The sequence below is a fragment of the Onychostruthus taczanowskii genome, unplaced genomic scaffold (genome assembly GCF_017590055.1).
Source record: "Onychostruthus taczanowskii isolate IOZ18803 unplaced genomic scaffold, ASM1759005v1 scaffold9, whole genome shotgun sequence".
NCBI lineage: Eukaryota > Metazoa > Chordata > Aves > Passeriformes > Passeridae > Onychostruthus > Onychostruthus taczanowskii.
Genome location: NW_024506993.1, coordinates 13722089 through 13740267, shown reverse-complemented (window position 1 = coordinate 13740267; position 18179 = coordinate 13722089). Strand labels below are relative to the sequence as shown.

The 18179-nt window shown below is 38.6% G+C and overlaps 1 protein-coding gene across 1 annotated transcript in view; it reads left to right on the top strand.

Annotated features, from left to right (window-relative positions):
• CACNA1D (calcium voltage-gated channel subunit alpha1 D) overlaps positions 1-18179 on the top strand; it is a 168224-nt gene that overhangs the window by 129942 nt on the left and 20103 nt on the right. The window contains exons 33-41 of the mRNA XM_041425606.1: positions 6844-6882; positions 7299-7427; positions 8149-8214; positions 8565-8656; positions 9896-10055; positions 11227-11354; positions 11459-11555; positions 12657-12759; positions 13804-13905. Of these exons, the coding sequence (XP_041281540.1) occupies positions 6844-6882; positions 7299-7427; positions 8149-8214; positions 8565-8656; positions 9896-10055; positions 11227-11354; positions 11459-11555; positions 12657-12759; positions 13804-13905 (916 nt within the window). The remainder of the gene's footprint in view (positions 1-6843; positions 6883-7298; positions 7428-8148; positions 8215-8564; positions 8657-9895; positions 10056-11226; positions 11355-11458; positions 11556-12656; positions 12760-13803; positions 13906-18179) is intronic.

The following is an 18179-nucleotide window of genomic DNA, read 5'->3' as shown; positions in this document are numbered from 1 at the left end:
CTTAGTTTTCATGTTATTCTCACAAGAGGAAAAAAATGCTCATCTTTGATTTCTTTTACTTTTGCACAGCAGACTCTCTGTGTACTAAGCATTGTCTGTTTCTGGTCTTGCCACTTTTCTGTGCTTTGTTTGTGCAAGTCAAGAATGTATTATGATTTCTGTATATTTCTGGCCTTGATTTCCCATTTTCAACATTAAACATTTAACATTGCAGAGTGTTCAGGGAAATTTCTTAGATTTTTACTTCTATTGTTTTGATTCTACTGAACTATTCCTACTGGAGTAGTTTAGTGTAAATTTCTGTCATCCAAGTCCAGTATTTCAGAATCTTTTCCTCAGTATTTTTTCAGTATTCTGAATCGTGCCATTCCACCTGTACTTGTTATCTAAGGCTGGCAGTGATCTTGGGAAAGCTACATCTCCTCTGAGATGCTAATGAGACTTAGCTTTCAATGGGATTTCAAGCATGATTGAAACAGCACCTGTGAAAATCCTCACGATAGAAACTCCTTAAGCTGAGAGAGCCCAGCCTTGTTTGAGCAGGGTAAATCACCAGCACTGACAGAAAATCAGTCTTGTCACAGTTCTAATGGCAGGGGCAGGACCATCTAGATTGGGCAGTGCAAGGCAGACATGAGTGTGAATATTTCATGTTCTCAGTGTGAGCTAAACATTGCTGGGGGCTCACAGACGGGATTGCCCCGTGCTGTGGACACAGCTCAGCATCATCCTGACAGTGCACCGGGGGATGCTTAGACCCTGTGCAGAGGCCAGTGAGCTCTTCCAGCCCACAACAAGTTTGCATCTGACCCAGTTTTTACAGGAGAATGGATTGGACTGTCTAGGTACACACTGTCTCGATTTCACTATTAAATACTGGAAAATAAATGTCATCTCTTTTATTTTGTTAATTTTTTTAACCTTCTGTAAGAATATATATGCTTCCCTGAGGCTGATTCTTCTGATCCAGTAACCTGCTATTCTCACATAATCTGGGAAATTACTATAGTTTGAATATTTCTGGTGCCTGTGGAATTCAGTCTTTAACGTATTAAGCAATTTACAGGATTGCTCAGCATTCCCAAGGACTGGATCAGTGACCAACTCAAGAAATGAACCACCTCAGAGCAACATATATTTTGGAAATAAAATATTATCTTTGATTATCTATTTAATTTACTCTTTCATTTAATATCCCTTCCTTCACCCTCCTTCTTTTATGAACCTAATTGGTTTTCATGTTCATTTTATTTTTAGAAATTATTAGAGGCAAGTATATATAAGTAAATATACATGTGGTATAGCAATAAAAAAATTAAAATCACTACTAAAACCTATATAATTACTTCTGGGTTCTGTGGCCTTTTGTTTTCAGAAACTTTCACATGTCATGCAAGATCGTGTGTGGTCATAGAAATGGTTATTTTTCAATGAAAAATGCAGAGTAATGATTGGCAGGCACAAAATGTGGTCAGTCCAATCTGGGAGAGGGACATATATAACTTATGATAATGAGAGAGAAATAAATTGGAAATAAAATCTTAATGAATAAGTTGTTAAAAAGAAATAACATACAAGTTTCAATCTGGCCTGATTGCATAAAAATTACCTTATTTGTCAGCTCAGAAGCCATTTGGATGACCAACACTGAATGACTTAGAAGCATGATCACATTGTTGCCGTAGTGTTTGTGAAAGTTTTAATTCACATTTTTTATTTAAGTTTCTTTTGCCGTTCATGTGCTGCCAAAATTTTGAGAAAATAATGGAGAGTTGCCTTTCCTCATCTTTTATGTAAATTATTAATGCCATCTTTATGGGACTGATTTTATTCTTGACATTAAAAAAACCCTTCAGGTTTTCTGCTGAAATAGGACTTAACGAACAGCATTTATGTCTTCCTCCTGAGCCCCTCAGGAAAACCCACTTGTCTTGAATCTTGATCTTGTGCTTGTGTGAAGGAGTGGAGTAAAGCCTCATGTCTGCCTCCTGTAAGAGATTCAGGATCCAACTTTGAACAAGAGCAGTCCAATTTAGTTTGAGTGCCACTTTATGCACCCCATCATATGTTAGAGCTTGGGTGTTGGTGCTAGTAATTTGTATTTTTGGATACTGTTGATATATTTTGTAAACTTTTGCAAACATTTCTCTTTAGGCTTAAGGGTAGGTCATAAAAATATGTTCTCATACAGCTTTGCTTTCATTAGTGTGAAGTGTTAATGCAGTATCAAACCTCTGCAGTGTTGCAATATCTAATTTGGAGCTAGAAATAATTTTTTATTAGTTATCATATAATAACATATGAATTGCGACTTTAGAACTTAAATATGTATTTTACGGGGAAGAGGCACTTATAAAAATATTTGCAGGGGTTTCTCACATTGACTTAAAATTTTGATTAATTTATGTCTGTGGGCATTTGGTTCATGTTGAACAGGGAATATAGAGACTACGGATAAGACCACAAAGAAAATTTCTTGCTCACATCTGAATTGCAGTAACTATTCTCTGAACAAATCGTGTGTGTTTATGCATATGCACTCACAGCACACATTTCTGCAGATATTTTGGCAACCTGAATGTTTTGCTATGAGTGCTATTTTCATCACATGTGTTTGTCATTCAGATGCTTCCTTCTTAGTTATAGTGATGAGGACATTATCATCATGTGTCATTTGTTCTGACATACTCTTGGACCCTTTGGCACAATATGTAAAAAAGAAGCTTTTGACCAGCACCATTTACTAACATCACTGGTTTTCACCGTGTTTATTTTTTGTTTAAGCACAGAGTTTGCTTCCAAGGCATGATCCAATCTGTTTCGCACTGTTCACAGTTTGACACTGAAGTTCTTTTTAGTCAGGATGTTTATTTTTAACATTTGTTGCAAACATTTGTGTAACAAGGAGTTCCTGTTTAGGAAATGTGCTAAATTTTTCATAAGCAGCATTAGTACTTGACCAAAATTGGTAGCAGGTTGCAAACATTTTCATCAGTGAGTCAGAAGTTTAGGTTGATCATTGGTTATATTTTTTTGAGGATTGGGATGGTCTGAGGAAGAAAACTGTTGTGTTGCACTTCAATTAAGTAAAAAAGAAAAATCATATATCACTGCCTATTTGAAGTGTTTAAGGATTGGCTCAAAATTCCACGGCTGTGAAGTGCTTTGCTGACCTGGGCTGACAGAACAGGCAGAGCCACGAGGGAGTGTCCGTGCTCGTTCCCCTCGCTGCAGGGTGTCTGTCAGCCAAGCAGGGAGAGCAGAAACTGTCCATTTATTCCAGCTGTGACCATTGCCAGACTTGTAGCAGACAGAAGCATACCTGCCATCTTAGGAATCACAGAGTCCCAGTTTCTGGGGGACAAAAAAATCGTGGTAATGACCAGCCAGTCCCAAAGCATTTGGGACCAACTGGCATTGGAAAGATTGGTAGAAAATGAGGGGAAAGAGGAGGCTGGAGGTAGATTGTCCGACCACAGGTAATTTAATTTACCTTCTTGTCTGCAGATACCATCCCTCTGCTCAACCTGTCCCCCTCAGTCCCTAGTCTATTCTAAGAGTTCCCTACATGTACAAAATCAAAATGTGCCACATTTTACGTGTGTGTGTGCACAAGATGTCACTGGTGCTGCGAATCAGGCTGTGTGCTCAGGGACTGTCTGGTTTTCCCTTATCTGTGGGAAGCAGACACTCTGTTTTTGTCAGTCTGTCTGTTACTGTTGCTGAAGATTGTCTTATCTTTATCTCAGTTTCCCAGATCTGAGCATTGCTTCATGCTGGACGGACACACGTAACCATTAACTAACTTTGTCTCCCAGATGAGCATTTCCTTTATAAAAAAGTATGAATAATGGTTTTTTTTTTGTGATATATCACTACACGAGCTTCATTAAAATTGCTATTAGTAAAATAAACTAAGCTGCTGTGTTATCAGAGGTAAATGCCAGAGAGAGTAAAAAATTAGATACACCCTTTGATGTCAAACCCAAAACACTTGCCCAGTGGTGAATACTTTCAGCTTCAGCAGGAACAACTTCTCTTGTATCAGTTGCTCATGCTCTTACTTTGTTTCTAGATTTATTTTCCCCTCGGCATTATTGTACAATTTGCTTTTTGTGAAGAGAGTGTTTTTATTTTTCATCACTGGCCTGCACTTTCCAGTGTCCATAATTTGTAATCTCTTGGATATGACACTCCCCCACTCCCGAGCAGCATCAGATCAGCCATCAGAACCAGGGAATTAGGACCTCTTAGTCCAAAGAAACTGAGGAAGAGGGATTTGTAAGGGGGGTGTGCATTGGGCAGTCCTGGGTATACACCACTGTGCAAACACAAATCCCCTCAGTGACCTCCTGACAAAAAATAAAATGAGGGATTGTTATTCCAGAGCAACTCCAGTAGAACTGATCACATAGTTTGGGTAATCTGACCTCTGCATTTTTAAAAGTGAGAACTAAGTGATTACTAAGAGGGTTATATTTAGAATACGTTGTTTTTACTGACTTTTCCTTTAGAGATTTTTTTGTTCATAACCAAGTCATGATGCAAACTCATTAATTTTGCATTTGGAAAAGTGATTAAATAAAACATGAAGGACCAAAATATCCTTTTTCTGGTGTTATCTATCCCATTATATATTGCCATCCAAATACTGATGCTAACTTATTTGGGGCCCCCTCCTGCTCCCATAAAACATAGAGGGAAAAATTCCCAAATGCCAACTCCAAAATTTTATTTCATTTTTTTTGGTGTCGACTTGTGATGATACTGTAATTTAATCTGATCTCTATCTGTCAAATACTATGTTCAGTTTTTGATCATACAAAATACCAAAGCAAATTAAGTAATTTGCTCACTATTTAAGAGAGTATCAAGCTCAACCTGACTCAGTCATCAGAGATTAATATGACATTTCAGGCTTCATCTGCAGAATGTGTAATTAAACCCTTTTTCTTTAAACTTCAGATCAAAAGGATTTTTTTTTCTGTGCTAAAAAGTCAGTAGCAGTGTGGGTCTGTGTGCACTGGTGCAGGCTTGGGATTCATTTAGTTAGGCAGCTTTGCAGGATTGCTTCCGTGATCTGTGATATTTTGACATTTATGGTGTTTGTGATAATGACGTTTTCCTTGATTATATTTTGATGATTTTATCTCAAAGTGTTGAAATATACAGAGAATTTCTAATGAAGCAGTTGTCTTTCCTTAGCAGCAGATTTTCCATCTATTTTATATAAGTTCTTAGAAAGTTTAGATGTTACAGCCAGTTTTACAAATACTCTGCTTGTTTAATAAGGGGATCTGGGTTTTTGTTAATTTAATGCATAAATTTAGTAATAATCCTTTATACAGTTAAAAATTGCTTTGTTTCAGAATATATTGATATCCTGGCAGGGCAGTAATGTGTCCATATATAAATTGCACATAGTTGAGCAAACCTTTATCATTACCTTATTTTTCCCTAGTGTTGCCTTTATATCAAAGAAAAAAGTAATAGAGAACACAATTAGTATTTTAATAATGATCCGATTTTTTAAAGGTACTACCTCTTGTTGCTTTTCTTTATCATAATAAGTTTGCATAATACATTTTCAACAGAGGTAGCTCCTTTCTTTTCCCTTCCTTTTCCTCAAGTTTTATCTAGAGTACCAGCAGCCTGTGAGCTCTGAGTAGGTGAAGTGTGGCACTGAGTGTGGCTGGTGCCTGCACAGCGTGCTGGAGCAGCTCTGGGGTGTGGGCACTGTGCTCATTGCTGCTCTGAGTGACAGGAATTGTTGAAAGGTGCCTCTTTAAAAGGAGGATATTTTAGGCAAGAGGGTAAGACTCATCACTAGGATCTAACATCCATAATCCCATTTTTTCTAGTGCTATAAATGTTTTTAAAGACGCTCCAATTTTGGAAGAAGCTGCTGCGAGTTTGCTATTGCACAAGCAAGCACAGAACGTTGGTCCTTTAAGCTTTGCTGCCTGCTCTGCAAAGTGTGTGACCATTTAGGCTCCCAGGAAAGCTTCTTCGAAAGCAGAGAGAATAAGAGGAGAAAAGTGAGGTGTTCCTGACAGCACACAGAGTCTGGCTCTGTGAACAAGGAGTTGGGCTTTGCTCCCTGTCGCTCCTGAGGGCTGCACAGATCTGTTCCAAAAGGATCGATCAAACCCTGATCCCTTTCTCCATGCCTGACGCTGTTCCCTCAGCTCAGGTGTGGGGAGAGAGTTCAAGAGCTGCCTCCCATGCCCTGCTGGGGCAGGCTCAGCCCCCAGGACATGGGGCTAAGGATGTTTTCGTGTCCCTTTGTCCTTGGGAACTGCAGCGCCCAGAGCTCATCACTGAGTCACCTCCCGTGGATTCTTGCTGTAGGGCAGCTCCTGCTGTGATATCAAACACAACTGCCTGACTCTGGTTAGATTCCAGTGATGGAGTCATTAATCTTCAAAAAAGGCTGAGCAGAAAAGGACCTTGAAAGACTAGTTTGGCCCCAAAGCTTTGTTCCTCAGTTTTGAGTGGGCTTCCTGTTATGATTTCATACAACCTGTGAAAATTATGGCTAACTTTTTTTGGCCTACATAGGAGCAAATATTTTATTTTGTATTTTCTTTCCATTTTATCTTTTAAACATGTTTTATACCAACAGATTTATTATGAGTCAGAAACAGTGTTTTAGCCAACATGAACAGACAAGAGGATGGTTTAACAAGGGAATTAATGTTTTGTTCAGGACATATATTGAGTTGAAATATGTTAATTTTCATTTAGAAATTAAAAAAAATGTTCTTAATTTTGTTTATGGTTAAGCTGACCTTTTAAATATTTTATTTGATTTTAATATTTAATGTTCTTAATTTCTTAAAGCCAAAGCCAACTGAAACAGTCACAACTGATGAGTCTGGGGTAAGATCAGTAAAGTGACCCCAGTGGTTTTACCTATACTTGAGTTTATTCTTTTTACCATGTCTTTTTTCCACCAAGTTTTTCTGTATTTTTCATTCCTGTCTGACTGCAAAGGTGTTATGCAGTGGTTTGCATTCATTGTCAGTGTTCTATTGGAGTCTATTACAAACAAACCCAATATGATCCTATTAACAAACCAGAAAACTTGGAAATGCATGTGCTGTGTGAAGCATTTCTACAGGTCCTATGTTTTCAGCATGTAATTTTTCCTTTCATATCATGGTTATCAAGGTGAACAGGCTCTCGAGATACATTTCCAAATCTTACCTCTTCCACCTTTGTATTTTATGTTGTTTTTCTGGAAGTGTTGCATGTTTGAGTTTGTATTTGGTTTGACTTCTCCTGATGCTCTTCAGAACTCTGAGGACAGCGCTCGGATCTCCATCACTTTTTTCCGTCTCTTCCGTGTGATGAGGTTGGTGAAGCTGCTGAGCAGAGGAGAAGGAATCAGAACATTACTCTGGACATTTATCAAGTCATTTCAGGTTAGCACAAGTTATTTAAATTTGCTTTATAATTACAGCCATTTATACACCAAATTTTATGAAGCAATACCCTGTAGAATGCAAAAATATTTTTTAAGTTAATGTCATCAATAATGGCATATTTAAATATATTTGCATACCAATGCCAAAATTATTTTCACCAATTCCTTCTGGGAGTCTGAGGGTCATTCTTTGTCATTTAATATTAGCTGTTACTGTGAGGTTCCAATGGTACTTCTGGAAAAATATTTGGCATATTTAAAGAGATGGGATAGGTTTGACATACATAAATCTTATGCTTCCACATATTTTTATTAGATGACTGGAAAAGAAGAATTTAACACATAAATTAAACTAATTTCATAAGTGAAATAGGTACTTGAATCATTGCTCCTGGAAATTGATGAATGTGAAGTTAATGGAACTCTGTATAGAAAAAAGTATCTTTGTGTTGTCAGAATCAGTAATGAAAGTAAAATTAAAAACATAAAAGATGATCCTTCCCTCTGGATTGCAGGCAGAAGTAATTTAAAATACAATGAAGCTGGTATACATTGCATGCAGCAAAGTATTAAGAGTGACAGGTAATAACATTTTAAGCACTTGCATAGGAGGAAAAACCTTGGAAAAGTCTGTGTTGAACAGAGAAATTACTTTTGCAAATTGAAATAGAAATGATGGTGTGAGATTATTAAAAGACAATGCACCTGTCCCTTTCTAGGCTCTGCCTTACGTTGCCCTTCTGATAGCCATGCTGTTCTTCATCTATGCTGTCATTGGAATGCAGGTAATTAGAGATTATTTTTAGCACTAAACAATAGTACAGATCTGTTTGAGACTTGTTTCTTAAGTTGCTTATTGAAACATTCCTTTGATAGTCGTGCTATGTATAAGGCAGAGCTTTAAGAGATTTCCTTGATTAGGAAATTCCAAAAGGCAAGAGAAAAGAACTTGGTGTGTTGCTTTTTTCCCCTTGTGTTATATTTACTGCACTTATATATATACTGAAAAATCTACAGTGTAATGAAAGTGTTTCTGTGGCATTTCATGCATCCTGAAGGAAGTTTAGATTGCAAGACCTAAAGCCTCTTACAGCACAGGTCACTGGATGAGAGTCAAAATTCTGGTTTGTTGTAGGTGTTTGGAAAAGTGGCCATGAGGGACAACAATCAAATAAACAGAAACAACAATTTTCAGACTTTCCCCCAAGCTGTGCTTCTTCTCTTCAGGTGAGCAAACCTTAACTCTCACTCAGTACATCCCATTTCACTGATCTATGAAAAATGTGCAAAATGTTCTTGCAAGGGAGAATCAGCTCAGCTCAACGAGCACCTCCTGTTTGTGGCTGTGTGCTGAGTGTCCTTTGGCACAGAGTGTTCGAGGAGGTGATACAGAACTCCTCACAGCTCCTGGGAAACTCCTGCTTTGGGCAGCATTCAGGCAGAGCCCAAACCTGCAGCCCAGACATCAACCTGCCTGAGCATGGGGAAAGCTGCAGAAGACTCTGCCCTTACTGGTGGTATCTTTAGAAGTGCAACTTGTGTGATAACTTGAAGAAACTAAAAATTATTGCAAACATAAAGAAATAAACTGTTTACATTTGCTGAAGGGAGTGTAACTTGCAGAAGGGAAATTCCAGAGGAGCCGTAGGAGAAGCTTCCTGATGGTGAAGGCAGCTAAATCTTCACGGTGGTGGGGTGGGGATTTCCATGACTGGAGAGTTTAAAAAGAAGGCAAACATTTGCCAGGAGTGTTTCAAAATGTCCTGGAGCAAGGAGAGAGCGACATGGGGCAGGGATGCCTCTAAAGGTGACAACCTTGAGCTGTCTCTTGCCTGAGATTCTGTAATTCAGCTCCTGTGCATTGTTACTGACCTGGCTGGAAAAGCTGGCAGGACATTCCTGGCACCAGAGGCATCACCCGCTGAGATCTAAGTCACTTTATGCATTTGACACCAGGTAAACAGCAAAAGATGTCATAATTATGTAATTGTCATTTAAAAATTTGAAATTGTGGGACTGCACACAGGCTTTATGCAAATGTGAAAAAAAAAAACAATAGCAGAAATTAGAGAGAGGCATTTCTTCCAACACAGGGGAAAGTTCATCTTTTACAAATATGTACTTTGAAATGTTATGACTGATTTTCATATACAACACTGCTTTTGGACATAGTAATGCCACTACAATAAGTATTTAACTTGTAAATCACAGTTTGGGGTTACAGTTTTTAAATTCAAGCCTTAGTACATTACTCTACCTTTTAAAATGTGTCTGCAATGTCAGATTATGCTTGTCAGTTCTAAAACTTGCTCTGTACTTTTCTTTAATTAGTTTCTTCTCTGAAACTTTCATAGTCTGTCTTCACATTTGTGCTTGTGTACAATGTGTACAGAATGTAACAAATGAATTCATTTTGAATCCATCTTGATCAAATAATGCTGCATTTGTCTTTGTGGTGTTATGAAGGTGTGCAACTGGAGAAGCCTGGCAGGAAATCATGCTGGCATGTTTGCCTGGAAAGCGCTGTGATCCCGAATCTGATTATAATCCTGGGGAAGAATACACATGTGGAAGCAATTTTGCCATCATTTATTTTATCAGTTTTTACATGCTCTGTGCATTTTTGGTGAGTTTAGCTTGTGCTTATTAACAGCAATGAGCTTTGACATTTTGGGTTTCTTCTGAATGAAGAGTTTGAGAGAATGACTGAATATCCCACATCCAAAATATTTTGGCAAGGTTATGTTTTCCCATACAGAGTTTTAAATACTATATTTCCTACCAATTTTTCACAGTGAGAGTGGTGAAACACTGGCACAGGTTGCCCAGAGGAGTGGTTCAAGATCCCCATCCCTGGGAATATCCAAAGTTAGGTTGGACAGAGCCCTGAGCAGCCTGATCCAGCTGAAGATGTCCTTGCTTATTGCAGGGAATTGGTGTGGATGACCTTTAGAGGTCCTTACCAACCCAAACTATTCCATGATTCTAAATCCCCACGAGTGAGGCTTTCTTCTGACTGCACGTGTGCAGGGTGGTTGGCTGCACATTTGAAAGCTGAGCTAGCAGTCTTTTCATAGCTGCTATTTCATGCATTTCTCATTAAATATTCATTAATAATGGAGCTGCAATTCCTATGACTGAGCAGTACTGCTGTTTGTTTTGTTTAAACTTAGCAGAATTTGGATTTGCATCTCTACAAGTGTCCTCATGTTTGGCACATGAGAAGTGAACAATAACTTTTTCCCCTAGTCTGTGGCAGAAATGGATTATTTGCTGTGAAATAATAATTGAAATATGTTTTTCCTCATTGCAGGTGTCTGGTATAAGCTGATTGATTTGTTCTATTCACAGTAATTGTTTCCTTGCTAAAGGAGAGTGGTCCAACAAAATTCTGTGAACTGATGTAAACATGTGTTCTGTTTCTCTGTGTCACCTTCTGTGTTAACAAAATGAATTGTCATGGAATTGAATCCTATTCCTGAGATACACACAGTGTCATAATGTGTGTATTGGATCCATTCTTCAATTTGATGTAGTGAGATCTGATAAATTCAGGAAGAGAAACAAAACTGTGTTGTAGCCTATGTCAAAAAATTGAGTACTCTAAAATACCATGTTCTTATGTCATTATTTGATAGACTTCCATTTAGTTAAATGCAAATATTTTCAGTGACATTTGATGATATTTGCCAAAAACTATTGATTTACTTGAGTTATTAAGCTACTACACAATAAATTGATAAAAATTCAAAATAATCAAGGAAAATTGTTCTGAATTATTTTATTTTTTATTTTAGATTATAAACTTATTTGTGGCTGTCATTATGGATAATTTTGATTATTTGACACGTGACTGGTCTATTCTGGGCCCCCATCATTTGGATGAATTCAAAAGAATATGGTCAGAATATGACCCCGAAGCAAAGTAAGTTAGATCATTTCTCTGATGTTATTTATTTGGTAAAAACAAGCAGAGCAGGGTGTGTATTTTGGGAGTGGATGTTTGTTCACTGGTGTGTGTTGTTCCAGGGGAAGGATAAAGCACCTCGACGTGGTGACGTTGCTGAGACGGATTCAGCCACCGCTCGGTTTTGGCAAGTTGTGCCCTCACCGAGTGGCCTGCAAGGTGGGTTCCACCTAATTTTGTCTGGCTGCAACATGGTAGACCAGGCTGGAGTGAATAATAGCGTGTAACAGTATGTAGCAGCAAGTGATAAGAAAGAAAATTAATGGGAATTTAAAATGTTATAGAATCTTTCAGGCAAAATGTGTAATTTTGATAAGGATTAATGGCATTTTAATGTAAAAGTTGAAGAGCAATTCAAAGGAGCTGAATGAGCTACATTATTTGATAGCTTCAGAATTATGGCTATTGAGATTTTAGCAATTTCATTGGGAATAAGATCAAACCTATTAATTGAATGATTGCTACAAAGTACTGCCATTTGGATTCCTTGTATATCTGTTTTATAAAAAGGTAAAGTTGACATGTAAACCTCTGGGCTGGAATTCAATGCAACAAGGCATACTTAAAGCAAACCTCTATCTGTCCATATGCTAACATCAATTATTCATTGAGCAATGCTTTTAAACTAGAATAGAAGAAAGTCCAAGTCAGACATTAGGAAAAGATTTTGATAGCTGAAATTGTGTCCTTTTGGCAGTCAGGGTCACAGCACTGCTGCTCTAGAAGGAGAACTCTGGTGCAGGGTTGGACTGAACCAAAGAGAAAAGCCCCTTTCACAGCAGTTCAGAGTAGCTGGCATAAGCTGGCACATCACCACCTGAGGAATGAATGGGCTGGGACAATTCAGACCTGCTGCTCTGGCTCTTTATGGAGCGTGAGGAGCCCCTGGGGAGCCTGGGACACAATGCAGCTGGAGTGCATGCCCTCAAAGAACTGCTTTTCTCCTTAGTACTGGCACAGTGGGACTCAGTCAAAACCTGGGCTTCAGTGTTTGAAAGTTAGCTCATTAAACAGCTTGAGAAATCTTCTGTACAGTTTTAACTTTTGTATAAGCATACATGTCATTAAAAAAGAAGCAATATTGTTCTTATTCATATTATACACAGGAGGATGGAAAACTCAACTTTGAAGAACTTACATAATTTATACTCTCAGTAATACTATTCTTTGAACACATCAGCTTTTCAAAAATTGACATTACAGGAGGTTTTTTTTCAAAGAAAACAGCATCAACATTTGTTTTCCTTTTCTCATTTTCAGAGGTTAGTAGCCATGAATATGCCACTCAACAGTGATGGGACTGTCATGTTCAACGCTACTTTATTTGCTTTGGTTAGGACTGCTCTAAAGATAAAAACAGAAGGTAAGGTTCTTCACTGTAAAGCCTTCACAGCCCTTGTCAGAAAGAACAATGAGGAAAACTTGCAATTTATTTCTTTTGTTGGATGTGAGTAGGGCTGCCTTGGTCTCATGGATCTGGTTTGCTTTTGGGTCATGGATTGTATTCACTGTTGCTAGGAATGATTTGCTACAAAATGAAAGGAAAGGGATAGTGAGGCCAGAGCCCAAGATACCTCAGAAATTATTCTGTGGTTTTGTCTGGTCAGATAAAAATGTGCAGCACTGGCATAGCAGGAGTTCTACTGCCAGAAATGAATGAATTTCCCTTCCTACCCAAATAAGGTGCTCCTTCCTCACTACTTTTTTGTTCAGTGCTTTGCATCCCACAGTGGTGCAACTTTTGCACACTTGAAAGCAACATTCCCAGTCTGGTCGAAGCCAGTTCTGACTGGGTTGAATATATATCTCTCATTTACATTAAAGAGGGAAAGGTTTTTAAAGATAGAGGGATGTTTCAAAGATCTTTCTACTTGTATACACTTTTTGATTTTTTTTGCCATCTTTTACTGCTTTTGCTTCTGGGTTCTGCTGGCAATAACAAACTTAGATTAAGGCCCCTCAGGCATTGCTGTGTGAGCAATGCAAGAGATGAAATACTGCTCAGTACTCAGTTGTTTGAACCTTCAAGCCTGTACAACTGAGTAATTACTGTGATTAAGTAAATAAAGGCTCAGCTTTGCTTCAAGGAATAAGTGGCTTGTAAAGAAAAAGTCATCACTTTCTGGACAATTTAAGCAGGAGTGACAGAGTGAGGCCAAGGTCTGAAAGTCACCTTTGATCTCTGCGCTGCTCCAGATCTGGATTTGAAAGCACCAGGAATTTGGTGTCTTATGCCCTTTTTTCTGTTTAGTTGTGGCATTGTCTGCTACATCACATAGCATGGGCTTGCCCCAAAGGATCTCTATCAGAGTCTTTAATTGTATGCAGCTAATTAATATCCAAAGGATTATTCACTGTAGCTGAATACCATAATTACCATCCTCTGTTTCACCATTCCTTGCCACAGGTAACCTGGAGCAAGCCAATGAAGAACTCAGAGCAGTCATAAAGAAAATATGGAAGAAAACGAGCATGAAGTTACTTGACCAAGTTGTCCCTCCCGCTGGCGGTCAGTCTGATAAACTCTGCCATGTGCTGTTCTCTGTGCATGTTGGTCCTTCTGGAGTGTCAGGAACCAAAGAAACAAAACTGCTAAATTTTGCAATTATAATGTGATTTAAGGACGACAAAAAAATAGCAAAATAAATATTGAGACGATGATATCCTATTGCAACAGACAGTATATAGAGGACTGATAAGTGAAACTTAGATCAAAATGAGAGAGGAAGGAAAATGTTATGCTTATTTTCTTGCTTGAAAGAAATACCTTATTAGACCTAAATATAGTCTTGATTTTAAATCATTCAGCAAAAAAAACTAGCTTGATTTCATTGAGCAAAACACCATGTTTTGTACTATGCTACATTTAGCTTATTTGCTTGTATATGTTGAATACTTCTGGGAGGAAAAAGAATTGATTGCCAGCTTAAATTTTTTTTTGCTAAATTAATAAAGCGAGAAGCTAAATTATCTCAGTTACACTAGTTTAAACCAGAGCCATTCCACAGATGATGGAAATGGTTCAGATTTATGCTGATAAGACTGAGATATGAATGTGGCCCATTTAAAGAGATATCTGAATTCTAATGACACCAAACATTTGTGAGAACTACAAGGCACACTTATTAAATGTTCTTACGTGCCATAAAATGACATGTCAGTATCTCTCTTTGTAAATATATATATTCTGATATATATATTTAGCCTTTTTCAATATATACATTTTTATTAATTTGCTGTAGTGTAGGTTTAGGTGACTGTTTTCTACTTGCTTTTTCAAGTTTTAAAGGTGCAGGATCTGTCTCCCTGTCACTCATACCCAGGGTATATTTACCCAGATGTCCAATCCTCAGATCCAGTGTAATCCCCTGGTGTTTCTTGAAGTTTACTGTGTCTTCCCAGGTTATGGCAGCTCCCAGCCCCTGGACGGGGATGACCCAAGAATGGGATGGCCCCAGAAGGGGATGCTCAGTGCCAGGAGGAGGAGGAGCACTGCCTGCACTGCTCTTGGCATCACCCAGGAGCAGCAGCAGCAGCTCTGAGGCTGGAGGAGCCAGCCTGTTGGTGGGGTGGCTGCTGGATAATAGTGGGGATGAAGCCAAAAATCTGGCTCAATTGACTCGCCAAAGGGGAACTGATGCTGCACATTTAAAACAACTTTTGTGTTCTACTCTGTTGTTTTTAGCCTTACACCTAAGTGCTTGCATGGCATAGATGAATCGCTTTGTTATTGTTGTAACTTTGTGCTTGAGCTTTTTCTGCAGCCTCTGTTCCTTTCAACTATGAGTCTTTCCGAATATTCTGAAGCAATTCTGTTTTAGGGTGGTGGCATGGAATTAGTGTTGCCTCTTGCCAACTTTATTCCCCTACATTTTTATTGAAATAGAGACGCATGCTTCAGAATAGTGAGCTCTGCCTGCCTAAATCAATCTGACAAAGAACTTGTACGGATTACATTCCTAGAACTAATCTCACCTAGTGATTCACTCTTAACTGCAGCTTCATTTCATTGCTGAGTATAAGCTGTGTATTCATTTTCAGCTATACTAAAATTCATTGCTAAATGTTTATTCTGCAAATGTAGCTCTTCAGTGTAGCTGGAAGGCTGAAAACCTGGATGTGCACAGTTGATAGGAAATAGGATGGCTTTGGCAACCCAGTATAAATGGGAATGTGTCGGGAATTCCTGCAGATTTAAGAGTTTTCAATTCTAGTTTACTTTGTTCCTCTGTAGATCTTGTTATGATTTACCTGAAAATATTGTAAATCACCTAGAAAAAAGGAGGAAATACAGTTATTTTACATTCATATGCCATAGGAGTGTAAAATAGCTTAGTGTACAGTAGAAATTGGTTTTGATGTTTAATATTCAATGGAAAATTGTCTATGAATTAACACCAGTGACAACTGATACTAACAATTTTCCAAGAGATGGAAGATTCTCTTCAATATAAAACAACAAAATGTTCAAATTCAATATGTTAAAATCACTTGCACTTAAAATTATTGAGAGGTGCAGTTTATAGCAGTTTGCTCCAGTATTACTTGTGCTGATATTACTGAATGCTGGGTCCTTTGTATGTCATGGCCATGTCTCCAAAACACTTATTTGCAGAGCAGAATGAAAAGAATCCATATAGCAGGTGTTTTTTCCCCTCTTGGATTATAAATAGATGCACTGGAGATAAACAGTTAATTCTTAGTACTGATTAAATAACTTCTTATTATAACTCAGTGAGACTGTTAATAGTTAGAAAGACATTTTCAGTACAGAAAAGTGAAACTGCTTTGCGAAAACATAGAATGTCAGTCAAATGTCTGATGAATGAATGAGACTAGAGAGTAAGAGAAATACATAAAGAACTCACCTATATTCTCTAAACTTCCCAGTGTCCACCTGCAAATCCATTTAATCCTGCCTAGTACCTTTTGCCCCTTCAAGAGCTTCCTTTTGAAATGATTACTATTGCTGCCACTAATTGTAATTAGCGATTTGTCTGTTCTGTGATCAGTTCTGCTTAGCTGCCTTCCTATAGCTGTCTGTATCTGGCTGTATGTGTGTGAGTCAGAAAAAGAGAGTCAAGGATGGCTCCCCTTGGCCGGGAGCAGCTCCTGTGTGCTCGTGTCTGCAGTCCGCCTGGCTGTGCCTGTGACGTGCACGAGCGCCGTGGGGACACAGCCAGCCTTTGGCACAGCCCAGCAAGCTGGCAGTGCGTTGGCCTGATGTGCTTATGAGCAACTGGTCCAGAGTGATCAGTAAGGGCCCTTCGTTTCTGCATCCTGCTGTTTCTCAGGTGCTGCCATCCCAGGCACAGTCAGTGGCGGGGCAGTGTCGCAGCCTGGCGCGGGACACGCTGAGTGCCACCCCGGCAGTGTGTGCTGTATCCAGTCTGTCACTTCTGTGTGCTTGTTCTTTCGGGGAGCCATTTGCTGACTCGCTTCCTTAAAAGCTCTGTTCAAGTGCTTGGAACTTAGTATGAAGGATGGGGAAAGGCTTATGTGGGGAGTGAAACCAGAGCTATGTCGCAAATCAGTGGATTTGTCTAAACTAGGGAAGGGAAAGTTTACATTACAGGCTGTGTAAGAGATCTCATCCTAATACAATGAGCCATTAGTCTCCTGAAGAGCTGCAAAGGGAGATTACAGGTGAACGTCAAAGCAAATGTTCACAGAAAGTTTATTAATGAGATTCATGGAGTCAATGAAAAAGGTTTTTATTGCTGAGATGGAATCCATAGATGGTGAGCTTTTCATGTGAAGTGTTTCTGATATTTCCTGCTAGTTCCTCCTTTCCTAGGAGGAGCTGGGGGGCTCTGACCCTTGAGGGGTCATCAGAGTTTGGCAGAGCAGGCTCTTTTATATGCTCAGATACTTCCTCCAACAGACTGGTCTCCCAACCAGTATCTCTTGAAGCAATTGTTATAACTATTTTTATTTTTAAATATTTAAAGACAAACTGCTGAGAGAAGACAATCTGGGTGCATTTTCACTGTACTTAAAGCCTGTTGTACTTTCTCACATGCATACAGCCCATTTCAGACATTATAATGAGAGGAGCTGATTTTGCATGGTAGACGTTTCATTTTGAGATAAATTTTGTCAGAGAGGTAAAAATAAATTTAAAAAGTGTTGTCCATGGAATGGATCCCTCACCCTCTTTGATGAAAGCAAGTCACTAAAAGAAGTCAATTTCAATTACAAAAACCAGTCATTACAGGTAAAAATAGTGCTACAAATACTATCCTTAGTGAGATACATTGGCACATATTATTGATAAGATACGTGGGCACTTTATTTTAATCAAATGTTAAAAAAAACCCATAATTTCTAATAGAGGTGTGTTAAAATGTGTCTGGGCTTGTTAGATTTTCATGTTCAGTCAAGTCATGACTGGACAGAAAACCAGCTGATGCCTAAACCACACCAGCCCATCTTTATGTGCAGCAAGGACCAGAAATCCTATTGCCAAAATCTACACCTGGATACTGAAATCATGGGGAGATTGAACAGTACAGCAGGAAGGGAAATTGAACTTCATATCAGATAACTCTAGGGTAAAAAAAAAGTGTGACAACAAAAGCAATGTTTTTGAATAGAAAGCTATTTCTAGTTTTCTGGCAAGCATTAGTCACTGAGAGATCAATTTTGCCCAGCTGAATGATTCAATGGACTCATGAACAGCCCCATTCATTCTTAACCTGCTATGAGACAGGAGATTTTGGTGTCCTCACAAGGCACCTGCCTTTGGAAACTTTCAAATTTGGATTTTGTTCACAACAGTGA